General features: G+C 43.1%; 2 protein-coding genes across 5 annotated transcripts in view; both read right to left on the reverse strand.

Annotated features, from left to right (window-relative positions):
- Positions 1-6,523: 6,523 nt before the first annotated feature.
- On the reverse strand, positions 6,524-12,283 carry PEX19 (peroxisomal biogenesis factor 19). 3 transcript variants are annotated; one of them, XM_045547089.1, is made up of 9 exons: positions 12,177-12,255; positions 10,934-10,995; positions 10,641-10,750; positions 10,044-10,209; positions 9,540-9,625; positions 9,159-9,320; positions 8,107-8,283; positions 7,832-7,876; positions 6,524-7,663 (listed from the first exon to the last, which is right to left on the reverse strand). In XM_045547089.1, exons 2-9 carry the CDS (start codon positions 10,986-10,988, stop codon positions 7,580-7,582), a joined length of 885 nt encoding a protein of 294 aa, XP_045403045.1. In that variant the 5' UTR covers positions 10,989-10,995; positions 12,177-12,255; the 3' UTR covers positions 6,524-7,579. The 3 variants fall into 3 exon arrangements, with proteins under 3 accessions (XP_045403045.1, XP_045403044.1, XP_045403047.1); XM_045547088.1 differs by lacking the exon at positions 10,934-10,995 and having other exon boundaries at positions 12,177-12,283; XM_045547091.1 differs by lacking the exons at positions 10,641-10,750; positions 10,934-10,995 and having other exon boundaries at positions 12,177-12,270.
- Positions 12,284-15,054: 2,771 nt separating this feature from the next.
- COPA (COPI coat complex subunit alpha) overlaps positions 15,055-27,230 on the reverse strand; it is a 42,340-nt gene continuing 30,164 nt past the window's right edge. For both annotated transcript variants that reach the window (XM_045547092.1, XM_045547093.1), the window contains 16 exons: positions 24,163-24,325; positions 23,913-24,059; positions 22,980-23,169; positions 22,762-22,857; positions 21,491-21,579; positions 21,163-21,286; positions 19,906-19,995; positions 19,618-19,727; positions 19,033-19,110; positions 18,796-18,864; positions 18,084-18,220; positions 17,625-17,811; positions 17,431-17,541; positions 16,928-17,089; positions 16,078-16,272; positions 15,055-15,749 (listed from right to left, as the gene is read on the reverse strand). In XM_045547092.1, coding sequence (XP_045403048.1) covers positions 15,690-15,749; positions 16,078-16,272; positions 16,928-17,089; positions 17,431-17,541; positions 17,625-17,811; positions 18,084-18,220; positions 18,796-18,864; positions 19,033-19,110; positions 19,618-19,727; positions 19,906-19,995; positions 21,163-21,286; positions 21,491-21,579; positions 22,762-22,857; positions 22,980-23,169; positions 23,913-24,059; positions 24,163-24,325 — 2,008 coding nt within the window. In that variant the 3' untranslated portion in view covers positions 15,055-15,689. The remainder of the gene's footprint in view (positions 15,750-16,077; positions 16,273-16,927; positions 17,090-17,430; positions 17,542-17,624; positions 17,812-18,083; positions 18,221-18,795; positions 18,865-19,032; positions 19,111-19,617; positions 19,728-19,905; positions 19,996-21,162; positions 21,287-21,490; positions 21,580-22,761; positions 22,858-22,979; positions 23,170-23,912; positions 24,060-24,162; positions 24,326-27,230) is intronic.

Genomic DNA, 27,230 nt, shown 5'->3' on the forward strand with positions numbered 1-27,230 from the left:
GTGCATTTGGAAGGAATGAGGGCCCCCGACAGTAGGGAATAAGGATATTAAGTATGCCACTGAAATAATGGCCCTGATATAGGTCACGGATGAGCCCATGCAATGTCCTGGTCACCAAAAAAAAAAAAAAAAAAAAAAAAAAAAAAAAAAAGGAGGATGCTAAAGGTGATCTGTTCCTCAGGGCCTTCATACCCTGGCTAGATTTAGATCATTATAAACCTCCTTTAAGACTAAAGACTGTGGCTCTTACACGGGATGACAAAGCTAAGTGGAGACAGAATTCTCATTGACTCATTCTTCTACCCGAGGCTCATGAGGCACCTACATGAATGCACACATTATGGGCATGATGCCTCACTGGATGTGGTGGGACCTCATTTAAGAGGAGCACGTTTGACAGATAACTCAGGGGTGCCCTTAATATACTCAAAACAAGCCAAAGACAGAAAATTGACCTGCTCCATGGGGAACCCAACATGTGGGGACCCACCCTTTCAGTGATTGGCAAAGTGATTTAAACTTCAAATGCTTCTTTGTATTAGTAGATACCTTTTCAGGTTGGGTAGAGGCTTATCCTACCTGAATAGAGAAAGTGTCTGACATTACCAGAATCCTTCTGAAGGAACTCATTCTGAGGTCTGGGCTCCCTTCCTCCATACAGAGTGATAATGGACCCTCCTTTATATTGGAGGTAACTCAGCAAGTAAGCAAAGCCCTACATCTAAAAGGGAAATTGCATACATCCTGGGAAAAACTGATGCAGGAAACCCATCTAAAGTGGGATAGGGTGTTGCTACTTGCCCTCCTCCAAATAAGGGTAGCCCCTAGAAGCAGACTTAACATAAGCCCCTATGAAATAGTTTATAGGAGACCCTTTCTAGCACCCCGAGGTTAGTGTGGTAATATAACCATAAGTGAAGAAAACAAAGTAAAGCAATATATCAAATACTATACACTATCTATGAGTTTGCTTTTTTCAGGTTCCCACTCCAGCTGGAAGCAGAGAAGTGGAAGGGATCCTACAAAGTGCCTCTAACAACTCACCCCTTGAAATTGTGAGAATTAAAACCTTGGGTCCATCACACCAGAGTAAACAGGTGACACATGGAGGAAGAAGACCCAAGGCCCCAATGGATGTGCCAGACTTTGGGTGATATAAAAGTATCTGTTCACTTTTGTTTGCCATCCTAAACCTTATTCAGTCCAACTATTCCTGTATACAGTGTCACGATTTCTGAATTTGTAAAAGCTGGTCCCTCAGATCACCTACAGGGTGCAACAAATAGCTCTGTCCATACTCAGAGATCCCATGTTTCCTTCTTGCCCAGCCCTGTATCAGACACTATGTACAAGGTGAGATAGCAAGGACCCACAGTCCTACTGGTATCTTAGATACCAAGTGGAGAAAAATAACTTTTATCAGGTATCTTCCATTTTGCCTTGTCAATCCTCATGGTTGTTTTTGCTTATGCCCTTGTTCACCTGGTAACCGGTTACATTCTTTCTTTTTTGTAAATCTACTGCCAAAGTTTTGCAATGGCATAAGTAAGTACAAACCGTCCATCTAAACATTGCCCCAATTAAGCAGGAAGTAGCTTTGATGACTATGTCAACCCTCCTCCCATAGACATGCAAGGGTAAAATTGACAGTGGGGAATATGTAACAGAGACAAAGGCCTAAAAAAGAGCAAAAATGTTTTACGAGTTGTCTCTTTAAAACCCCCTCACCCTTTTTGGGAATTAAAACCTACATTACTGCCCAGGGCCAGTAATCAAAGGGGTAGAAAAATGTTCTTTATTCTTTGTTTCCAGTATCTTAAACCACAGGAGATAGCTCAATGAAACAGTGGTCAGGGGATCATCTTCATCAAAGATGCTATACTTGAATAGCAATAGCCCAAAGCTGAAAACTCCCTTTTAAAAGCTCTGTATTTCTGCTAAAAGGGAAGAAGATGGTTCTTTAAGATAAGAGACTACCATCCTCCTCATTTGCCAGCAAATTAATAAACTTCTCTTTCCTTTTCCTCAAACTGCTAGTCCTTGTTCTTCGTTCAGCTACAGGAACAAGTACCGAACTTTTGGTAACAAAATTTTCCAGGTCATATGGCCCCTTCAACCTCCTGCAGAGGGCTTTCTTGCATTCCCAAGTACAGAATATGCTGGCTCCAAAACTGTAAGAGGCCTGCAATAATCTGTCCTTTACTTTATAGATGTCCCAGAATGCTCCAGACCACTGGACTAAAAATGTCACCAATGTGTCAGGCCCCTGCATCTTTGCAGGACTTATTTCCCACCACCTTGAGTACGTATGTCTCACCAAGGAATCCAGAGTACTTGACACTACTTGGTCATCAAGTCTAATTAACATATTCTTATTACCTAATTGGCATAATCTTGATATAGCAAAAAAAGTGATATTCTGCAGAATATCCAGGTCCCTTTAGACTATACTATGACAGAGAGGTTGATAAATTAACATCTCTAAGTCAAGACTGTGAACATACAATGTTGCCCATACTGTGTGAATACAAACTGCTTTCATACTCCTTCCTAATGGGTATTGAGAGAACATATTCATTAGATCAGGGGTTCATGAACTTCAAATAGTAAATATTTTAGATTTTGCAGGCCATATGATCTCTGCCACAACTACTACACTCTGCCATTATAGCACAAAAGCATCCATAGATGATGATACATAAATGAATGATCCTGGCTGCATGTCAATAAAACTTTATTAACAAAAACAAGTAGCAGGCTAGATTTGGCTTCTGGGCTGTAGTTTGCTGATCCCTGTGCTATATTAACAGAAGAAACTATATCCAACACGGCATCCCGACTGGGACTACTACTTAAGTTTGCAGTAGTCCCCTGTTACCCACCATAAGTCATCCAGTTTTTGCAAGGGCCAGACAGGTGAAACTAAATGAGGATATAATGGAGACCAATACCCCAACAACCTTTAAATCTTTAAGGGTTGAACTAATTTCTTCCATTTTCCCCCAGAACACGGTATTACTTTTTATTGACTATCTTGGCAGAGGTGGGGGTATAATTTTAGGAGCTTCTATTTGGGCTTTCTGCCAACTGCTAAACATCTTCAATCTGATTAAATATTTAGAAACTGGCAAATGACCATAAAGTGGGTTTCTTGGACACACTGTGAGAAAGATTTAGGCCAGCACTTCATTTTATTACCTGACCAACTGCATATTTCCCCAATGTAATGAGAGTAGTTACCGGTATTGGGAGGGAAGGCTCTGCAGTGGTGCTTTGGGTCCCTGGATATCAGTGTCAACTCAGACTCTGTATACCTGTTTCCCAACTTATAAAATCTGGTATTCTTTCCGCAGTGTATAGCTGTGATATTATAAAATATATATTTGGTCTTTGACCCCTTTTCTTGGTATATAACCCCCAAATCCTTAAAATCTTCAAAGTGATACCTTATTGTATTCTAATAAGTTGACTGATGGCTAGCGGCCCCTAGGTAGCTTCAGGATGGGAGCTGGTCAGCAAAAAGACCACAGCTGGATTAGAGGGTTGGAACTTTCAGCTCCACCCTCTAACCTCCAGGGAGGGGAAATGGACTGATGATAGAGTTAATCGCTAATGGCCAATGGTTTAATCAATCATGCCTACATATAAAGCCTCCATAAAAAACCAAAAAGACAGAGTTCAGAGAGGTTCCAAGATGGCTAAACACCTGAAGGTTCCTGGAGGGTAGCATGCGCAGAGAGGGCATGGAAGCTCTACACCCCTTGACCTATACATCGTTTCATCTATATCTGCTGTAATACCCTCTATAATAAACTAGTAAGTGTAAGTGTTTCCCTGAGTTTTGTGAGCCACTCTAACAAATTAATCAAACCCAAGGAGGGGGCTCTGGGAACCCTGATTTATAGTACAGGCAAAATAACCTGGGGCTTACAGCTGACATCAGAAGTGGGACTGAGCCCTCAACCTGTAGGATCTGACACTGTTTCCAGGTAGATAGTGTCAAAATCAAACTAGAGGACACCCAGCTGGTTTCACTGCAGAACTGATTGCTTGCTCATTATGTAGGGGGAAAACCCCACACAGTTGGTCACTGAAGTCTTCTGTGTTGACTGTGTTATGACAACGGAGGAAAAACAAACTGTTTTTCCACTCAGTGGTTAACTGAGTAAATGGCTTTCTTTCAATTGATAGTTTGTGAGTGTAAGAATTATTTAAGGCTTAGAAAGTGGACAAGGAATTGTGACTTTTCACAGAAGTTACTGACCTCAGCCTTCTGCTCAACAAGTCTTGGTCTCTCTTGTATATAAATCAATACTCTCCTTGGCTATCTGTCTTGCCTCTAGGACCACCCATGTTCTATTAGCCATCTCCACTTTGACCCTCCTACCCTTATCAAAATTCACCTACCTTTTCTGACAGTTAAGTGTTGCTATCTAGCTTTTGGTATGTCAGAATCCTATCATCCCCATTGCTACCAGGGAAACCAGTTCTTTAACATCTTCTAACAGTTTCAATCTACAGAGATAGGCACTTCTAAATTTCTCAAAGATGCTAGGGCCCCTTCAGCAGTGCCTTTCCTATTGCCTTTATTTAAAAAACAAACATTCCCTAGGACTTTTTGAGGTATATATGGTCAGTTGATATATTTTCCAGTGTTATGCAACATTCATTCCTACATGCCTACTTCCTCAAGTCTTTTTTGTATGGTCTGCAACCTCCACTTCATTTAACAGGGGCCATTTTTCTGCTCAAGCTCCCCAAAGCCATCTCAACAGCATATTGTAACTGCCTCTTGGAGCCTTGACAGGATGTTCCAGAGTCACAGGAAAATGTACCTATTATAACAAATTCTGTATGAATTCAATTCTTAATTCATGAAGCCAGTCATACAATCACAAATTTGTTATCTAACATACAGAATTTTTGGAACAAAGCAGCAACTCCTTTAAATTTTGAGAGCAGCATAAATATTTCATATACAGCTTAAACCTAAGCTTGTAATGGTTATTTTTAAGCAGCAGAAAAGGCTAGAGAAATGCTACAGATGTTCTTACGGTGACACATTTTTGCTGAAGAACAAGTTCTCTAGAGGCAATCCTCAAATAGGAGAGAACAAGTACAGATATGTATCAGTTTGGCTTGGATATATGGAGAGATGGAGGGCCCCAGAGCAGTGCTACTCAAAGGTGGTTTGCAGACTTGTGCTGGTCTGTGAACAGTTTTTTTACCCGTCAGTGACAGGATACATTAGAAAATGAGAATGTTTAGAAACTTTTTAGCATTTTGATATTGCTGTGATACCCAAGTACATCATCAATGAACTTAATCTGTTGAACAGGGTTTGGCCAGTTTGGGTGTTGTCAAACTTGCATGGTAGATAGCATACAGTGTGAAATGTATACCTGTGATGGGCAATAGGAACACATATTGATACATAAAGGATTGGATATTTGAAAAACAAAAAACCTGGTCCTTTACCACATACAGTTTAAGAAGGACTGCCAGAGAGTACCAAGCTTCATACCTCTACAAGTCCTAGAATAAGTCAAGTAGTATTTCTGGAACAGAGAATAACCTGAGGTCAACTAGCTCAAATTCAATCAAAATGAAAATGAAAATGAGTGCCTTGGGAACACAGCCAAAATGGACTAGGGGATCCATTTAGATTCCTGGAGCAAGCCCTGGCCAGGCTAGCAGAAGAGAGAATCTATAAAACAAAACTGCAGGACAAGAGGCACAAGGGTCAAGGGGCAGGGCCCTTTTGTTCTTCCCTCCTCCTCTCCTTGTCCAGTTTTTGGTTGGAGCTTCAAGGAGAAAATTTTGGTCTTTAGGCTCTGTGACCATCATCACAAGTCTGCCTGTACTTTTCCATCTCTCAAAGAATACAGAAGTCTCACATTCAGACCTAGGCTCTTCCATGCTCTGATAAGGTACAGTAGCTGGACCTTCCTAAGCAGCCTGAGGCCTCAAGAACATTTCCTGCCTTGACAATACCACAGAATGTGTGAGTTCTTCAAGGGGTGAAAAGTCTTAATCCAAGGGGAAATGACATGTCAGGAGCTCAAAGTGACTCAGATGATGAATGTAAATCTGCTCTGGCAGATTTTCTGAGTGAAAATAACTCACTCAGCTGGGCTGACCAGAGTATCCTCCAACATATAGTAGCTGAGGTTCCCCAGAACCACTGGGAGCCACAGAGAAGGGCAAGGTTAGCTCAAAGAGAAATAATTTAAAAAAACATGTTAACAATGTATTACTAACATTAATAATAACAATGGGAAATGTTCAAATACAATTACAAGTTGAAGGGCTTTCCAGATTGAAATACTCAGGAGAAAATGAGGAAAAGATGGCCACCCAGTGTCCTTTGCCAACTGAGATACACAATGAAGCGGGGAAGGGTGGTGGGGTTGGAGCCCAGTTCTACAATATCATGTAGAACTAATCTCCTAACATTTTCCACTCTGCAGCTTAAAAAGGTGAGGAAGATCAGAAACAGACCTGAATGAAAAACAGGCCACACTCCTCACTCAGAATATTTATTAGTGCCTCACGGGGTCTGCAGGAAAAGGGACCCAGGCTGTACCCCTCCCCCTTATCCAAGCTACCTTCTTGAACCAAGGGACAGGATTCTAAGGGAATGAAATATCTCAAATAAGCCAGAATGTTCCTGGGGAAGAATGGCCATTCATTTCCCAGACCTGACACTACAACTGTTTGCCAGGCAGAGGGGAAGCCAGTGAGACTGGTAGATAGACTAGACAAGGGGAAATAGGATGGGCCCTTTATTGTCACAGCTTGGGCTCAAAACGGTTAGAATAAACAAGTACTTAAAAAACAGGAAGTAAGAGGACAGACAGGTGACAAAGGAAGGTCAGGGGGCTGGGTTACCCAGATCACATAGCATCGTAGGAAGAACGAGGGTAGTGACTTGAGTTCTCAGGCTAGAACAGGGACTTAAGGGCTCAGCACCTGGAGAGAAGAGAATCTCAGGGCTTCTCTTCCAACTCTACCATGATTAGATGCAAAAGCCCTTTCTCCCTTTAGAGAATTTGGAACAGTTTGTCTGATGGTGAGATGGCATGGTGACAGACCTGTAACCCAGCCTAGGCTAAGTGTTTCCTCATTCCCAAAGGCTCTGCCAAGAGAACTAGAAATACAAGAGTCCCAGGACTTTGCCCCTGCTCCCTAGATCCAAGAGAGGGAGTAGACACAAGGCACAAAGACCAGGGCATAAAGGTGAACATCAGTGTGGCCACATATAACATTATTTTGGGAGAGGAAAGAAGGTGCATGCCACAAAAGGGATGCCTTCCTTCACCTGGCAGGTAGCTAGGCCTTTGACAGCAGCAGAAACCACAATGAAGTAGGGCTCACAGAAATGGCTTGCAAAACAGACCCTATTCCTAGAAAGACAGAGGAAAAGCCTCAGCTGGTGTGGCACAGTCTTGAATGAGATGACAAAAGGGCAGCGGGCAGACCGCTCCCACAGACGACACTCCTGCCTCTGTTCCCAATGGTTCTGCTGACTCCAGATGTTCCCCATGGCTGGGACTCAGAGAGGAAAACGTGTTGTGTTTCACATGATCAGACACTGTTCACCACTGGCACCTGGTGGGCCCGAAAGATTGAGGGCATCCAGGTCAAAGTTGAGGCCAGGAGGCTGGAGAAGAGATGAAGGGACTCAGATAACTGCTCACATTTCAGGTCAGAGCTTCTGAAAATCCATCCCCAGTAGCCACAATTATCACCTTAGGTGGATTCACTGAAGGTTATAGAATTATGGAAACTGTGGGGGCTCAGATTAAAATCTAGGAGAAGACATACTCACCATCTCCCCAGCCAGCTCTTTTGGAGGATGGCCCAAATCCTGTAACTGGAAAATGAGGAAAGAGGAACATGAGATACAGGAAACCCCAGAAAACAGCCCAGAAAAGAAACCTGATTAATGATCTTTCCGATTTCTTCTGAGAACCACATTATGTGGCCTCTCTTGTGATGCCTCCTCCACCCAGGTTTGGCAGTGAAGCATCCTTCCTAGATCCCTCCTGTACTGAACATCTAAGTCGGCAGCACCAGTGGGCAGATGGCAAGAAGAGGCCTTACCTGTTGCATAAGATCCAGCACCGTCTCAAAACGACCCTTCTGAGTGGCCTCACTGTCTGTGGGGGTCTCTGCCTCAAACTGCTCACATATTTTACCCATGACACTGTGCTGCTCCTGATATTTTTCAAATTGTTCTGGAGATAGAGATTCCCGGTGACTCTGCAACCATTCTGGATACTAAGGAAAGAGAGAATGGGTAGAGAATAATTAAGTAAATAATGAATATGGAAAGGTACTGAGAACAATACTTAAAATGGGAAAGGGAAACAGAAGGAAAAGCTAAATAAGCAAGTTCACCATGAAAAGCAGCATTGCCTCCAACTAGATCACCTGGCCATAATAGCACTTACGGTCGCCAAAGATTGACATATTTTTTCCTCATGATGAAGGTCCAGACAGTAAATATTTTAGGCTTTGAGGGCCACATATGGTCTCTGTTGCGTATTTTCTTTGTTGTTTTTTAAAACAACCTTAAAAACGTAAAAACCATTCTTTGCTTAAGAGTTGAGTCTGCCTCACCAGACTCTGGTCTGCTCACTCTTGGTCCACACTATTCATGTTACACTTAACCATATGTTGCCCTGTGTCACTGAAATGCTTCCATGCCTATATTTTATCTCTCCAGCTAAAACATAAGCTCTCTGATGGCAGGGACCATCATTTAAACTACTCTTACACTATTCATGACCTAAAGCCAGTAAATGCTCAGTGAATCCTTGCTGGGGAAATGAATGAAGTCATAAATGCAAGAAAGGATTGATTAGACAACAACCCCAGAGTCTTGAACCAGTTTACAAAAAACTAGAGCTGAAGGATTTCCCCTTCTACCCTAGACATTCTCAATGTGGTAGCTTTATTCTCTCAGAGACACAACTTTCCCCACCCCGCAACTCTCCCCACCCCCAATAAATGAACAAAGGAGAAAAAACCGGAGGGATTTGTGTACTCAAGTTACTCTCTCTCTCTCTGCAGGCTATGAGTAGACAAAATAGCCCATATAAGTTGATATAATAGAGAGTGAGGAAAAAAAGCAGAAATGGAAGTTAACAAACCTTTTCTGTGATCTCCTTCAGTGATGGGTATAGCACATCCTTGGACAATAGGTTCTGCATAATACTCTGCATGATGGGGAGGATGTTTCCTTCCCCATCCCCTTCATCCATGCCCAGCCCCTCCATGGCCTTGGTCAGCTCCTCTTCTGACATGCCTGAGTTCTAGACAGGACAAGAGAGAGGTAAGCAAATATACTGCTTTATTGGGATGCTTCCCACTGTTTTAGGTGGGAAAGATAAACTTGTCTAAACTTGCCTGTAACAAAACAGTGAGGTAGAGACAGACTTGGGATGATACTCAAGAGCATCGGTCTTTTGAGACCCTGCTGGTGAAGTGTCTGGGAGTGGGCCCCTTGTGGCCCCTAATCCCTTCCCCCTCACCTGAAGGTCAGTGGCATTTTTGGCTAGTCCACTTAGTGTCTCCTTTAGGCAAGAAGTGAATTCTTGTTGGGAGGTTGCATCACTGCCTAGCACAGATAAAAAAAAAAAAAACAGCGTCATTTAAGATTTTAACTGTTTCCTTGCCTAGAATGAACGGGTTACCAGCTTGGATATGAATCACTAGCACTCCAAATCTGAATCCTATAGTTATCTTCAGTCATTTCATAAATCTACACTATGTGTTAAGTTTATTCTCTATGATAACATCCACAGTAATACTGTGGCCTTTAAAATGATCAGTTTTGAATAATCTTTATTACTTTCCAACCTGTCTTCCCCCTTTCACTGAGCAGGGTTCCCATCCCTCCTCCCATCACTTTGCCCCACCCCATGGCTATGACATCATGATTGCTATCAACTTTACTAAGAATTCTGGTGTCTCAAGCAACAAAGACTTAAGAGGTCTGTTCAGATGTATCCATTTGTCTGAGGTCCTCTCCTCACCCACTCTCCCTGCAGCCTCTGAGAGCTTTTGGAACTGTTCCACCAGGTGGGGCTCTTCCTCAGCCAGCTCCTTCATTGCCTTCTCGAACTCTGCAGTGGCTTGGGAAGCCAGCTCACTGTCGAATAGTTCCTGGAAAAACTTCTCTTGGGAGGCGAAGAGGGCATCCTGCAGGGAAGGGGTGGCCAAAATACATCTTACTTGGCACAGTACTACACCTGACCTCTGACAGAAGCCACAGGCAGTTGCTCTGGGAAATGTAGTGCCTCCCTCCTGCCCACTTCCACTGGACATTCTAACTACCGCTCCTAACGAGGACAGGAAAAAAGGTATCTGGCCATTGAAGGAGGGTATGGGGTAGCATACCAATCCAACTATTTAAACCTGTTCTTTTTCTCAAGGACTCCCTTGAGATCCTTCCACTCAACCAACCTCAAGTCCTTATTTTACAAGGACTGAGGTCTGTAAGAGCTCTCGGCAATGTGAGGCCAAGGCACCCTCCCCCAACCTCTTCCCCTCTGGCCCACAGGGCCTGCCCCACCTCTATACAGAGCTACATGCCCAACCCCTCCCCCTCCCTCAAGGGGTGGAATTTATACTTTGGCAGTGTCTCCTGGCGATCTCTTCTGGGGCCCCGAAGCATCAGGGGCCGTGGTGGTAGGAGGGGGTGCTGGGGAGGGTTTGGCTTTATCGAAATCATCAAGAGCACCTTCAGAGACAAGAGACATGGTGTATGTGTTGGGGATAAATGAGGATGGAAGGCTGGGTGGTTTTTGGGCAAAACATTACGAAAAAAAAATCTTTCAAATTGCCAACTTTCCTCAATTTCCTCCTTTTTTTGAGTCTCTTCCCCACCCCCAATAAATAAGCCTCCCACTTCCCTTTGGATTACCTAATTTATTGTGATCAAAGGGTTCAAAATCCCTTAAGGTAGAACAAGTGTCCATCTCAGAGCTGGAAGGAGAGGGTTAAAAGAAGTTCTGCAGAGACATCGCCATTTACGATGTCTCCCTTACCACACTCTAATGATTCCCTAGAAATTTCATATAAATATTCAACAGAAGCATAAATATCTTTATCCCGCTGAACTCACTCTGGAGTCCTAAAGGGAATAATCTTTGGCAAGAAGGCACAAGATGCCCCACCCAGCTTACCACTGGTCCTGATACTAGTACAAACTGAAGGACTACGTATTGCACTCCATGGGAAAGCATTAAACTCTCTTCTTTTACCCTCCAACATGGCTCTTCTCCTGCAAGCTCCTAGCGCTCCCTCTGGCCTCATCTCTGCAGATAACCGTATGCCAATTCACAGAGTCATTTGGCACTCCTCACCGTTTCTGTTCATTTTTCTGCCTGCTCCCAACTCTCTGACTAGGCAGGAAACAAACAAAAAAAATCACCTCTGCCCTGAAAAGCCTGTGTTGTCACCACCACTCTGTTTGCCAGGCCTAGGGAGAAGGCACTGGCCCCACTCTGGGAAGGAAACCAACAGAGGAGTAAGGGACAAGGCACCGTCTTTCAGGACGGTGAATTGTCTTCCCCTGAAATCACGTCGTCCCAGTTTCTCAAAATAATAGGAAAGGAGTCTTCTTGCGCTACTGACACGATCAAAGAACTAAGGGGCCTGGTGAGAGAAACAGAAAAGACTACGAGGAGAAAAAAAGTGTCTTCTGTGTTAAGGAAGACAGGGCAAGGCACAGAAGGATGGGCTGCAGGCTTGTTAGGAGTTAACGTTAGTGTCGGTTCGCTGCCCACCGAAGACCAAATGCTGCTGGCCCTAACGGGGATTGGGGCGGGGAGTCAGACTTCCAAGAACTTAACTAACCTAAGAAAGGGGAGTTTGGAGGGGGATCGTGAAACGCCGTCCTACAGGTTACTGTTTCCTCCTCCAGCAGGAAGAGCCAAGGTCTGGGACGCTCAGGGACCCAAGGTGAGCTCCCCAACTCCCGCCAGGGAGGTGGGACAGGGTGACCGACCCAAAGATTTTTTTCAGAGTCGCGGTCAGAGACTCCGGCCCCAGTCTAACATTGGAGAGCATCTCCCGCCCTGCCCCAAATATCTCAGGTTCACTTAACCCGCTGAATGGGTCCTCACAATCGCCGCCTTCGGGCCTTTTCCACTACGGGCTCTTACTTTCCAGAAGCTCCTCCAATTCCTGGTCCGCGTCGGTGCCGCCACCACAGTCGCCCCCAGCAGCGGCCATCTTGCTGGCCCCGACGTGCCGTAGGAGGCGGAACCTCTCCGCGCCGCCACGTGCCCCACCCCTCGCTCGCGCGATTTGCCTCGTGCACCCAATGGTACTGTCGGCCAGTGAGGAACCGCCATTTTTAAAGGGACAGGAAGCTCTGGAGTTTGGTTTTTTTTTTTTTTCCCCTTCACCTGGAACCATAGAACTAAGGAGAGGGGGAACTTACTGTTATCTTCTACCAGATTTCTTAATGGCTTGGCCTCCTTTCTTTCAACTTACCACATTACCTGGAGAAACTTTCATTACTTCTTCCTGAGCTGTGAGTAGGCCAGATTGGGACAAACTGCCTACAAATAACTAGAATCTATGCATATGTAACGGAGAAGACATTATGGGGCTTAACATACTATTTTTTCTCACCTTACTTCAGTATATCACTCAAGTGTTATCTTCTCTGAAGCGCTTCGGCCTTACTAAATAAAATTGTAAACCCATCCCAATACACACACACATCCACACTTTCTATCTCCCTTCTTTTTCTTCCTAACACTAACATACGGTATCATAACATGCACAGTACTTGTTTATAGTCCGCCTCCCACCTCGCAGAATTTAAGTACGAATTTAGGCAAGGATTTTCGTCTGTTGTCTTCACTGCTGAATCCCCCACTCCTAAGCTAGGGCTTAAAACTTACTGCACTTATTGGCCATTCTTTGCTCTCTCCAACTTTAATTAGGCATATTTGTCTGCTGAATCTAGTGGATATCTCTCAATTTCCTATTCTCTATTAGTACTGTCTGACTAAACAACATAGGGCCAGGAATTTAGAACTCAATGTTATAAAAAGGGACTCTGGGACCTTGGCCTGAGCAAGAGGGCAATTTGAATATACTTTCCCTGACCTATCTCCTTTTCTCCATACAGAACCCAACCTCCAACTGAGCGACAATGAGGGATGCTCAGATAAACTCTAGACTTCCCTTCCCTCCTTTGGAATTGTTCTATTCAGATCTGTCAGAACATAGCAACTGTTTGAGACACAAATCTATTTTAGCAATTAGTACCTGCTGCTGAGGCTGGGTGCTGTGTCTCATGCCTGTAATCCCAGCACTTTGGGAGGCTGAGGCAGGAGGATTGCTTGAGGCCAAGAGTTTAAGACCAGCCTGAGCAATATAGGAAGAATCCTACCTCTACAAAAAAAATTAAAAATTAGCTGATGGCCAGGCATTGTGGCTCACGCCTGTAATCCTAGCACTCTGGGAGGCAGGAGGATGGCTTGTGGTCAGGAGTTTAAGACCAGCCTGAGCAAGAGTAAGACCCCGTCTCTACCAAAAATAGAAAAAATGAGCCAGGTGTGGTAGCATGCGCCTGTAGTCCCAGCTACTGGGGGGGGGGGGCTGAGGCAGGAGTGGCTGAGCCCAGGAGTATGAGGTTGCAGTGAACTGTGATGAGGCCACTCCACTTTACCCAGGGTGACAGAGTGAGACTCTATCTTAATAAAAATAAAAATTAAAAAATAAAATTAAAAATTAGCCCAACATGGTGGTGCGTGCCTGTAGTCCCAGCTACTCTGAAGGCTTAGGCAGGAGGATCATTCAAGTTCAGAAGTTGGAGGCTGCAGTGCGCTATGATTGTTCCACTGCACTCCAGCCTGGGTGACAGAGCAAGATCCTGGCTCAAACAACAACTTGTTCTAGGCACGGTGCAGGACAGAGAGATAAATCAGGACTAACACTTGCTGTAAGGTAGCTGACTAGAGGTAGGCTGGAGGTTGGATTAGATATACACACAAGTATGACAGAAGAATCTTTTTTTTTTTTTGTTTGAGACAGAGTCTCACTTTGTTGCCTGGGCTAGAGTGCCTTGGTGTCAGCCTAGCTGGCAGTCTAGTGTAGAAATACATCCTGTTTGGTATCATTCCTATTGATGAAACTGTATCTGTTTCTTACACTGAACCATCTTACTGTTTCCAAAACCTTCATTGTGATGACCTCCTTGTCCCCGCTGGCAGGTGCTGCTGATGTGAGACCGCCTGGGCCACTGCTCCCTCCACTGCTGCCTATGGTGCCAGGCCTGGTGTTGGCAGTGCAGAGGGTAGGGTGGCAGGCGGCTGCTGGGTCTCAGCCTCACTACTCATGGTTGCAGTGATGGTGACTGGGGCCAGCTGTGGCAGCTACGGCTGCTTCCAATGTGTGATGGTAACTAGGCCAGCGGCAGGGGTGGCACTGCTCAGGGCTCTCTGGGGGTCCACTCTGCACTCCTGCTACCTATTGAACTCCAATTATTCTTAGTATATGACAAGCAAAATACTCTATTGCCAATGTAATCATTGTAATACACATAAAGTACTAATTATTCACATATATATAAAACATATAAAATATCAAGAACAGTGACAGGCACATGGTAGGTACTCAATAAATACTGGCTACAATTAGCAACAGATGGAAGGTTGCAATCAAAAATAGAATACAGGAGCTACTTGCTTTCTATCATCCTCACAGCAGTTTAGGTCTATGCCTCACATATAGCCTATGAAAAATATGTGCTTCTTTTTCAATAGTGGATATTATTTTGTAATTAAAAATAATTATTGTGCCAGGTGTGATGGCTCACTCCTGTAATCCAAGCACTTTGGGAAGCCAAGGCAGGAGGACTGTTGAGGCCAGGAGTTTGAGACCAGCCTGGGCAACACAGCAAGATCCTGTTTCTAAAAAAAAAAAAAAAAAAAATTACTGAGAGAAAGATAACTGCTTTGGTGGGGCAGCTGCATGAGGTGAACAGGAATATGAGTGTGTCCAGGAAATAAATGGCAAGCCAAGAAGCTCTTATAGAAATTTATTTAGTGTGAGAAACAAAATATGAGAACAATGGCTGTGAAGGACAAATCAATAGCAAGTTATGCACAAGTGGTGTGCATTTTGGAAAACCAAAAGATTTCTTCTCAAACCTTAAGTTTCTGGGTATGCTGAGGGTACCTGCCTGGGAGTTTAAATGCCTAAGGAAAATGGGAAATGACTAAGAGTTGGTTTGGCTGAGTCAAAAACGGCAACTTGTTTATTACATCCTGCTCCTCTCTAGTAGAAAAGAAACAAAGCTGGTGGGGAGGGGAGGAATAAATACTGAAGGAATTTACTAAACATATGTCCATTATAGAGTATTCATTTGTTCCCTGAAGGAGCTAAGTGAGAAAGGAGAGGCCAACTCTGACCATAACTGTAGTCAACTTCAGAAGATACGTCCGCAAAAGTCAAGTTTAGACATTTTGATTTGCCACAGAAGAAGAGAAAATGACACTACGTTTTAGGGCAGAGAGAGCCAAACATCAATAATCTGAAGGGTAGCTGCAGGGTCAGCAGCGGTAGGTGGGTGGGCAGTGGTGTTAGGAGGAGGATATAAAGACTAATACATTCTGGGGGGAACATATGGTGGCGGACCTACACACACAAAGGGGGCCTTAGCGAAACTGCAGAGGACTGATCCTTAGACCAATCACATCTTTGCCAATCTCTGTCACCTGCAGAAGAGAAAACAGAGGTACAAATTAGAGATTCATGAAGTTAAGAACCCTAGAAAGTTTATTCCCTGTACCCCTCAATGAGCACGGTAGATGGGTACATTTGTTGCTGATTGGTAAAGAGCAGTGGGGAGAAGCTCTAGCGTTCTCTAGTGTCACACGTCAATGGAGCTAACGGCAAATACAAGAGAAAAAAAGGACCATCATGCTTTCTCTTTTCTCTTCCCTCAACATCCTAGATATATATTTTTTTTTCTTAAATTTCTTTCTTTTTTCTTATCGCTTAGGGGAGGTAGAATTAGATATATTTCTTGAAGATAGTACTTACTGTAGTGACCTTGCAGATTTGACCCTTGAACTCAGGGGAATAGCAGGCCCCGCTGAGTGGACACTTCTCTACTGGCTTTCCACGGTAGATGGGCCGATAAGATGCAGCACAGATGTCGAAGGGGTTGTGCATGTCATAATTGAGCTGGTAGGCATCTGTGGGGTTCTTCTCACAGGCAGACAGGATTTTTCGGGTCTAGGGGAAGGATGGAGTGTTTTATTTAGGACAGAAAACTGCACACAACTCTAAGGATCTCATCACCATGGTTTGGTAGTTCCTTTGATGTGAGATGTAACTGTATTATGTGGATATAGGTCCCAACCTCTGTACAGGATGTATGTGAATAATTAACTGTCACCATTCCTGTTGTATCAAGCTTTCCCCCTCTCAATACTAAAGTGGACCCATGGATCTAGACCCACATTCCTCCACCAAGTCTGGGGATTATCAGGGTCAGGCCCCAGAAAGGGTTAAAACAGGCTTCCATCACCCAAGAAGAATGCTTTTGGAGGGCACAAGTAACAGCATGTATATGTGATGGTTAGTGGTGGTTGTGCTGGGATATCTGGAGCTTAAGGATAGGGTTAGGGTTATTTTCAGTTGCAGTAGAGCCTTTTCTATGTTGCAGATCACTCTCACACCAGTGGCATCTATGAATAAATTATTAATTCAGTTTCCAGGAACAAAAAGAAGCACCTAGGTCAGTAGGTAAACAGAGAATGGCATTTTGTTGGCTTTTTTGGTTGAATATTATAAAGTGCTTTGTTTCAGAGGCAAGGACTTTGGTCTGTTCCTTCCATGTAAGAGAAGATCTGGTTCCCCTGTGGTCACTGAAAGAGTTCCCACCTACCTGTTGAGCCACCTCAGGCTTGGGACCAAGTTCTAGCAGGCGCCGAGCAAAAGTGGCAGCCGTCTTGAAGTTCTTGAGCTTGAAGAAGAGATTGAGGGCTGTACGCAGCACCAGGATCATGTGCACAGGCTGTAGGTTTGAGTGGGTGAAATAGGCTGCCATCTGGTGGATAGAAAGAGGAATACATGCCAGGCTGATGCCACAGCTGGTACAGGTCATTTCTAAGCTGTTACATATGCAAAAAACAAAACAGAACAACAGCAGGACTAGCTATAAAGCAGAGTTACCCTCCATAACTAGGAGGACTCTAGTCCTCTCCTAGTTATGGAGGATTGACGAGATGAGGAAGTGGAGTGAAGAAATGTAGCCTCTCCAAGCAGAAATGGACCCAAATTTCTCTTCTTCCCCAGAGTCAGATCTGGGTTTAGAATTAAAGAATTCAGACCTAATGGAGGGAGAAGGGGAGGATGCCTCTGTAATGCTCACAGTCCCATAGATCTTACCTCACAGATGCGCTTCTGCTGTTCTAGAGTCTCTTTGGGCAGCTTCTTCCTTTCTATCTCCATCGATAAACCCACAATGTACTCACGGCAAATAGTGATGAGCTGCTGGGCCTGGAGAGAGGGCAGAGGAAGGTAATGGAAGAAAGACAATGTGGGGGTGCCCAGCATTGGCACAGTGGCTAGACCCCTCCTACCTCTGCAATCTCCTGTTTATTGTCTACAACAAGAAGTGGCACACTCAGTAGGATGGAACGGAATTTTTCCACAGCCTCCTCAAACTTGCCAACTGTGGTGAGTTGGTAGCACAGCTGCAACCGCTGGATGAGGTCATTAAGCTTCAGGCCCACAGCTGGTACACCATTCTTTAGCCCTGCATCCTTCCTGGAAAGGGAAAAGTAGGAAGGAGGATAGTCAGTAGCCAACTAGGACTCAACTTCTTTTTCTGGCAAACGTCATCATAGCCATCATCCTGTGAAATTAGCTGGAGATAGGATGGCAGCAGGTATAAACCCCAAACCCCATAGAATAACAAACCAAAAATCTTTTCCTACTAGGAAACTCTGGTTCTGAGATGATTCTGTGTCACTGAGACTACCATGTGAAGTATCTACCAAAACTTGGAACAGATGGAAAAAAGGAGCAAGGAGCCTTACCAATTACGATTAGGGTAGCCATACATGGAAGGCAGGCAGGGCAGAGCCTGATAGGTGGTACGGCCTCGGGCATATGTCTGTAGGAACAGCTGCTTGTAGGGGCCAAACTGGATTACCCCTACCTGGTCATGAAGGAGCTGGGACACAGAAGGAAAGAAACATAAGGATTTTGGCACTGCCACTTAAAAACTAATTGACCGTAGGTAAGGTACTTAACTTCTTTGTACTTGTTTCCTCATCAGTAAAATACACTTAATTATAAGACCCTACCTCATTTAATAATACCTACGTAATAATCTTGCCTATTTAGGATAGTACCTGGCACACAGCGAACATTGAATAAATGTTAGTGGTTGTTGCAGTTGCTATTTTGTTGTGAATTTTATTATAATACATGGTTTAGTGTTCAAACATATACCTATTCAGGAAGGGGTGCTAACTTCACTGATGTGAGCTAGAAGGCAAGCTGGAAATGGGTGGAAGATGGCTGAAGGATCTACCTTAAGAGATTGCTAGGCCAAGTGGAAAGCAGGTAAGAGGAAGACCTTATGAGGCAGGTATACTTAAGACCAAGGGCTTCCATGACGAATATATACCTCTGCCCTTTGAGTAGGATCATTTCCATTTGGTTAAAATCAGTCAATCATCTCCCTGGAACCCTGAGCTAGGCACACCCAAGAGGAAGAGCCAAGATTACTTTAAGAAGACTTACCCGCATGGCTGTTTCAAAAGAGCCTGCCAGGATGTGATCAACTGGAAGCTGAGAGTTATTGCACCATATCTAACAAGAAACCAAAAGCCCAAGCCAAGTGAAATTTTGCCCTTTCTCTTCCCAAACTATCCTCCTCCATACCTACAGTACAAAAATATCCAACAATTTTTATACATTAATCAAGTATTAGCCAGCTCAGAAATACTCATCCCTACAGGGCTGTGTTTTCCTGCTTACCTGAGTGGGGCTTGTTCCCTTGGTTGGGGGCACAAAGAACCCATCTTCAGCCCCACCAGCTGCCCCAGAGGGTACATCCTAGAAGAAAAACAAAAATTGAGTCATTTTTTAAGCCATTTTGTTCCAATGAATCTAAAACACAGCCATTTACCTTATTCCCTGCCTCTGTTGGGGAGGAGGGGTGGTAGTTGCAGGAGAAGATCCCCCAAATAGAAGCCACCTCACTAGTGACAAAATGACATAGCAAAAGCTTCAATTTAGATTTAAAGAAAGACAAAAAGCTTGCTGCCTTTTCATAAGCTACTGTTTGTACAATGCTGATTCTTCTTTCTTTCAAATGAGACAAAAGCATCTGATTAGAGGTAGGTCCTAGATCCCCTGCTCTTTGGGTATATCAGGATAGATGGAAGTGATAAGGCCTCTGACTCTTATTCTTCCTTCTTTCAATGGGAGATAAGCATCAGATCAGAAGAAGGGTCCAGACTCCCTTTTGGAGTCCTCAGGATAGGGGTGGGGGACAATAAGGCCACTGGCTTCCACAGGGAGGAATGGAGAGGACCTCACGAGGGTAAGAATTCCACATACCAGCTCAGGAGGGAGCTCTAGATCTTCTTCTACATCCCAGCCACCTCCTTCTTCCTGTCCTTTGCCAAGAGCATCATCCCCCAAACCTTCTGTGGCCTCCACAAACCCATCTGTAAAGAAAATCAAACTCAAAATAGATTTGGATAGTGGCACAATCTTAGCCAAATGAAGCAAAATGTTGGAATCTCAGTTGGCTTCATGGTCTGAGAGCCTGCAGAACTGTCCCACAACCCAGTCCCATTCCAGGGAGACCATCTTCCCAGAACAGTCCTAAAACAGCATTCTTACCTTCATCCAGCTGCAGCTCTGCATCGTCTCCCCAGCCCTCAGTGCCAACAGTGTCAATGTCAATGTCAGCAGCCAGTGCTCCTCCCTTCCCTACAGAAGGAAGGAACAGAAAGGAGCTTGTCACAGCCCAGCAAGTCTGAGATTCTGAGATATGGCCTTCTTTGCACACAAGCTGCATCCTTTCAAAATCAGGTACCAAGGTTCTGCCCACTTATTATTTTTATGTGTCATTTATTTTTGTGGTACATATGTTATGCTAACTTGCAGTAGGTTTCATAGAGGGAGGGAATATAAGAGAGATGGATGTAACTGGTCTTCATGTTACCAAAAACTGGCTCTTAAACCATTTTTTACTTAGTAGCCTCTTCAAATTTCTTCCTGATAGCTTTGCAAGGCTTCAGAACATAGAGCAGGTGGAGGAGACAGAGGAAAGAGCAGGGCTGGGCACAAAATGCCCAAGGGTCTGTTTAGGCTCTTATTCAGGAGGCATGAACTAGGAGACACATCCAAGAAAACAGGAGGAGAGTAAGGAGGGGAGTGGTGGAAGTACTTGTAGCACACATCTGCATATAGCCAAATAACAGAATTAGAGGTAGCTGAAGTTTTTTTTGTTTTGTTTTGTTTTTTAATTGAGACAGGGTCTAACTCTGTTGCCTGGGCTAGAGTACAGTGGTATCATCACAGCTCACTGCAACCTCAAACTCCTAGGCTCAAGTGATCCTCCTGCTTCAGCCTCCCAAGTAGCTGGGATTACAGGTGTGTGCCACCATGTCCAGTTAAATTTTTTATTGTTTGTAGAGACAGGCTCTCACTATTGCTCAGGCTGGTCTCAAACTCCTGGCCACAAATGATCCTCCTGCCCTGTCCTCTCAAAGTGCTAGGATTACAGGAACTAGCCACGACACTCAGCCAGCAACTGAAGATTTATGTCATGAATGATAAAATACTGAACAGAGACTATGACTATATACACATGGTAAAACCTAAGGAAATACACCAAGATATTAACAGAAGTTATCAATGGTAGTAGGGCATCCCTGCTTTTCCCCCCCCATTTTCCAAATTTTCTTTAATGATCTCAAAATGCTTTTATTTAGTTTTTAAGACTGCACCACAACTCTGATTGGCATTTTAGTGCTCCTTGAGGCTTCACACAGAAAAAAGGACATATGAAACTAATTGCTAATGGTATTCTCTAAGACAGTTCTTCACAAAACAACATACAACAAAAATGCTATGACAGAACTGGGCACTTACCCTTGCTGGCAATGGAGCCTTCAAAGAATCCTTTGGACACAGTCAATAAAGGCCAATTGGTATCTAATGGCATGATAGGTGCAGGTGGCTGAAGCAGCTTGGCATTAGGGTCAATGTCTGGGATCTGAACAGCAGCAGAAGAAAAGAGGCAAAAAGCAAACAGCTCTTAGAAATCATGTAGGGAAAGTTACAGAGCTTCCTTTGATCTTATTTGTTTCCCCGCCTTCCCCAGTAACGAGGTGGGAGAGTGACATTTATAGTTTTAAATTGTTCCCACAACCTCAGAGTTAATCCTATAATCAGAAACAATATGTAAATAAAGACTCACTGTCTCCTTCTCTGGGTCAAATGTCTCCTTTAAGCTCCCAGCTTCTTCATCTAAGCCATGAGTAGCAGCTGTGAGATAGGCCAGGGACTCTATAGAAAAAACAGACTTTGTGGTACAGGTACACCAAGTGCATGCTGCTGTGGCAGGCAGCTCTGAGATGAACCCCAAATGTTCCCTGCCTCCTGGCATTCAAATTCAAATTCTTGTGTAATGCCCTCCCCTTAAGTGGGGGCTGGACTTATTAACTAGCTGCTAATGGATAGAACCTGACAGAAGCGGTGGGATTTCACTTCTAAGATTAGATTACCAAGATTGTGGCTTTTATCGGGGGTGCTCTCTTTTGCTCACTTGCTCTGAGGGAGACCACCTGTCATGTGAACTGCCCTATGTTCAAGAAGCCAACATGGCAAGAAACTGATGTCTCCCAGACAACAAAGAGCAAGGACCTGAGGACTGCCAACAGTCATGTGATTGAGTGTGGAAATGGATTCTCCCCCAGTGGAGCCTTGAGATGTCTGCAACCCTGGCCAACACCTTGATTGTAGCCTCATGAGAGACACTAAGCCAGAGGTACTCAGCTAAGCCATACCCCAAATTGTGAGATGATAAATATTTGTTTTAAACTACTAAGTTTTGGGGTAATGGTGTTACATAGCAATAGATAACTAATATAGTTGCTTATCTTTAACATCTATCATCATGTTAATGAGAACCTTGCCATCATCCCTGACTTCTCTCCATCACATCTCACATCTAGTATTTCAATAAATCATGTTGACCCTACCTTCAAAATATATCCCAAATCTGACCATTACTCACTCCTCCACTAATAGCACCTTGGTCCAAGCCACATCATTCACCCTTCTTGTTCCCTAATGTATCTCAAATGCTAGTATAATGCTATAGCAGGTTCTCAAAAAATATTCTCTGAATGTATCCGTGAATAAATAATGAGTGAAACCTCTAGAATTAGAAGTAAAGGAATAAAATTCCAACCAAATATATTTACTGCAGTATCTGTTCTAAGCCTTCTAAAACCTCCTATCTTCCCCATGACTATTTTTCTAAGGGTGTTTGGCCAGAATTAATATTCTGGCTGCGCCTCCATTTGGCTTTGAAGAAAATCTGAGCATGATAGGAGCATGTTGTTTCTCCTGAAAAAATGCACAATAAAGACAAATCCCACACCATTATATAAGAATAACTCAACATGAAAAGAAAACACTTCCTAAGGCCCCAAAGGAATTGGTGAGTCCTGGAGAGATACTTACTCTGTCCACAGTTCTTTAGGATCCGTACTCGTTCTGACACATCACCCAGGTATAGGGCATTCTGATAATGGCCACTCATGTCCTTTCGGATCTCAGCTGCACCAAGTCAATAAGAGAAACCATGTTATGTCTTCTCTCTTAAATTCTCTCTATCCTCTATTCATCTTCTTCCTTTCCCCAAGGACCCCTCTTCCCATCCTTAGTTTCAGGGGCCTCACCAATCTTCATCATCTTGCGAAGTTTCTCTAGGTTGCCAGTGATAAGGTACAGAAAGGAAAGTTTGTCAAAATTTTTGGTACGCTGATAGCACATTTCCACAATCTGGTGGTTCCCCTGTAGCAGGGCCACTTCTCCCAGCTTTTCCCAGCAGTTCTTATCATCCAGTGCTTTGGCTGCTTCCAGAGCAATCTGTGTTAATAGGTTGGAGGGTACTGTGACTCAAAACCACGGACTCTGCAGTCAAAGCATTTGCCTCTAAGTAAATTTCCCAAGGAACTTCCTATATTTTCAATCACTCCTAGCTTTTAATCCAATTCTACTGAAAATCCTATCAACAAACAGCATCCCTTTGGATCCATGGTCAGAAGAATCACATCATGCTATCCTCCTCAGAAAGTTACTTTACAACAAAATCACCTAGCAGATGCTGATTCCATTTGGCCAGTTTTGCTTAGCTACCTTATTTCCTACCTGCCAGGTTTGAAGATACACAGGGACTTTAGGAAAGAAAGAAGAAATAATAAAAGGAGAAGGTTCAGAATTAAAAAAACAATTTTCCTAAGCACTTTCTCCCTTTGAAAATAATGCCTGTATAATCTAAGCCCCAAAACTTAACAGGAATTCCATCTAAGTAGCCAGTCAGCAAGATTAAGTGTTAAGAAAATAATGAGATCTTCAAATTCCATGATATCTGGCTTTCAACATAGAAGTTCTGAATTCAGAATGCCAACAGTGGTACAAATGCTATGGCAGAAGCAGAGACAGGAAACAGTAGAGATGAGAAAATAGCCAGAAGATAACTTAACCCAACTAAAAAAAAATTTCGTTATGCTGGCTAAAGAAGCAAGCCCAGGATAATGCTGTCCCAATGATACCCTAACCCTCTCACCTCCTCTAAAGCAATATGGGGCTGATAACCATATTCCTCTCACCTCAATGTTTCCACACTCCAGTGCCAGACTAAAGCGAGTTTTCTCATCCTTGACGAAATGCAGTGCCACTTCAGGATAGCCCTTCTTCTGGAGATAAGCAATAATCGACTGGCCTACTAATTTGGCATTCCTCACCATGTGCAGTACCTAGACATTTGGGGTGCGGTAGGGCAGGAAGTAGAGATCACTTACAGGAAAAAAAAGAGTGCTGCCCCTCTTAATACTCCTAGTATCCATCCCCACTTCATACCTCATCATATTTTCTGTTGATCAGGGCCAGCTTGAATTTGAACTCAGTGGGATCAATGGTAAGTACCCGAGGACGACATTCCCTGTCTAGGCAATATACATTATTGCCCTTCACTCGTGTGACATAGATGGGTAAATCCAGAGTTCGAATGATCCCATGGTCCCTAAGAATAGGGGGTAGAAGGGCACAACTTTCAGTAAGTGAGGGGGAAAATCCAGCCTGTGAAGAAATGGAACAAACTTAGGACACAGCCTTTTGTCTCCTCTTTATCCTTCTGTCAAGTGCCATTTGAACAACAGTATAGATGGGAAGTGATTCAAAAAAGAGCAGAACTAAACACCAAATTTTATTTTATTCTTTTGTATGATGGGGCAGATGACATGATCTTTATTTATAAGCTATTATTCTAGGAGCTGAGTAACATACCTGACTATAGGAATCAGACCTAAAAGTTAACTCTTTAGTGCAGATCAGTAGGCAACCATGGTGGACAGGTTAACTCCTTTATAAACTCTAAGTGAAATTATAAGAGAGGTGGGTATGAAGAGTTCTGACATACAAAGAAATAATGAAAAGCAGAAAATATTTTGAACTCAATGACAATAAAAAGATTACAATTTAAAATGTTGATTTCTCAAGAGAAATCAGTGAGGTGGAAAAAAAACCTGTCAATATAGCTAACGCAATACTTAATAAATAATTTATAGCCTTAAATACATACACTGTATTAGAAGAAATACTAAAAATTAATGGGCTTTATATGCATATATTGGGAGAAACTAAAAATTCGTGACTACATATATCAAAAATTTTGTTGTTATCTTAAAAGTTAAACTAAAGAAAGCATTTAGTAGAAAATAAAGCTAATAGTAGAAATTAAGAAATAGAAAAAATAGAGAAGTTCAATAAAGGCAAAAGTTGGATAAAATTGATAAGCCTCTTATGAGGGTATTTAAGAAAAAAGAAGAAGGCCGGGTGCGGTGGCTCACGCCTGTAATCCTAGCCCTCTGGGAGGCCGAGGCGGGTGGATCGCTCGAGGTCAGGAGTTCGAGACCAGCCTGAGCGAGGCCCCGTCTCTACTAAAAAAAAAAATAGAAATAAAAATTATCTGGACAACTAAAAATATATATAGAAAAAATTAGCTGGGCATGGTGGTGCATGCCTGTAGTCCCAGCTACTCGGGAGGCTGAGGCAGTAGGATCGCTTAAGCCCAGGAGTTTGAGGTTGCTGTGAGCTAGGCTGATGCCACGCCACTCACTGTAGCCCGGGCAACAAAGTGAGACTCTGTCTCAAAAAAGAAAAAAAGAAGAAAAAGCCAATAATAGGAGTGAGAAGGAGGATATCACCATAGATCCTGCAGAATGAGGATGTAACTTTTTATTTTTATTTTTTTTGAGACAGAGTCTCACTCTGTTGCCCAGGCTAGAGTGCTGTGGCGTCAGCCTAGCTCACAGCAACCTCAAACTCCTGGGCTCAAGCAATCCTACTGCCTCAGCCTCCTGAGTAGCTGGGACTACAGGCATGCACCACCATGCCCAGCTAATTTTTTTTTTTTATATATATATTTTTAGTTGTCCAGCTAATTTGTTTCTATTTTTAGTAGAGACGAGGTCTCACTCTTGCTCAGGCTGGTCTCGAACTCCTGAGCTCAAATGATCCGGCCGCCTCGGACTCCCAGAGTGCTAGGATTACAGGCGTGAGCCACTGTGCCCGGCCAAGGATGTAACTTTTTAAAATGATCAAACTGCCCCCAAAATGAAATTTTCCAAAATTGACTCAAAAATAAATAGAAAATCCCTATATAGTCTTATAATTGATAAATAAACTGAATCAGATAACAAAAATCCTCCCATAAAGAAAGCCTCAGATCCACATGACTTCACTGGCAAATTCTACCAACATTCAAGGAAGAAATAATTCCAATCTTTGCAAACTCATTGAGAGAATTGAAAAAGATACATTATTTTGCTTATTTTATGAAATTAACACTTTTTTTTTTTTTGAGACAGAGTCTCGCTTTTTTGCCCAGGCTAGAGTGAGTGCCGTGGTGTCAGCTTGGCTCACAGCAACCTCAAACTCCTAGGCTCAAGTGATCCTCCTGCCTCAGCCTCCCACGTAGCTGGGAATACAGGCATGTGCCATCATGCCCAGCTAATTTCTTCTATATATATTTTTAGTTGTCCAGATAATTTCTTTCTATTTTTAGTAGAGACAGGGTCTTGCTCTTGCTCAGTCTGACCTCGAGCGATCCACCCGCCTCGGCCTCCCAGAGTGCTAGGATTACAGGCGTGAGCCACTGCACCCAGCCTACAATCATATTTATTGAACATAGTTGGAGATCCTGGTCAGTGTAGCAAGAAAAAATATATAAATACATAAGTATCCGAAAAAGGAAATAAAACTGTCATCACTCACAGATGCTAAAGAAAATACAATTACTAGAATTAATGAGTCTAGCAAGGTCCTTGAAATAAAATCAAGTATCAGCAAAAATTAAAATTTTAAATGGATACTATCCATTTACAAATGGCATTAAAAAACTATCGAGTGTCTAATAAATCTATCCAAGGACATGCAAGATCTCCATTGAGCAAACTATAAAACTTTATCAAAAGATGGTTCAGAAGACCTACATAAATGAAAAGCTGCTATACCATGTTCATAGATTAGGAAATTTAACATTATAAAGACTGTAAAGATGAGTTAGCCCCAAACTGATGTACAGATTCCATGTAATTCTAAATGAAATCACAAGGGTTTTTTTGTTTTATTTTGTATAGAATTTAACAAGCTGATTCAAAAATTTACGTGAAAAACAAAATTCTATGTGAAAAGGCAAAATTTACTTGAAAACACTCTAACAACTTTTGAAAAATAAACAAAATGGGAAAGAATGGAGGACATGCTTTACCGGAAGTAATGATTTATCATAAAGATACAATATTTAAGACTGTGGAATTAGAGCAGAGATAAACATACAGACCACAGATCCTTGCATTTTTGCAAACATGATTTGTGTATAACAAAGATGAGACTACGAAAAAATGGAAAAAAGAGTGGTCTTTTCA

Source organism: Lemur catta, chromosome 3, assembly GCF_020740605.2.
Source record: "Lemur catta isolate mLemCat1 chromosome 3, mLemCat1.pri, whole genome shotgun sequence".
NCBI classification, from domain to species: Eukaryota; Metazoa; Chordata; class Mammalia; order Primates; family Lemuridae; genus Lemur; species Lemur catta.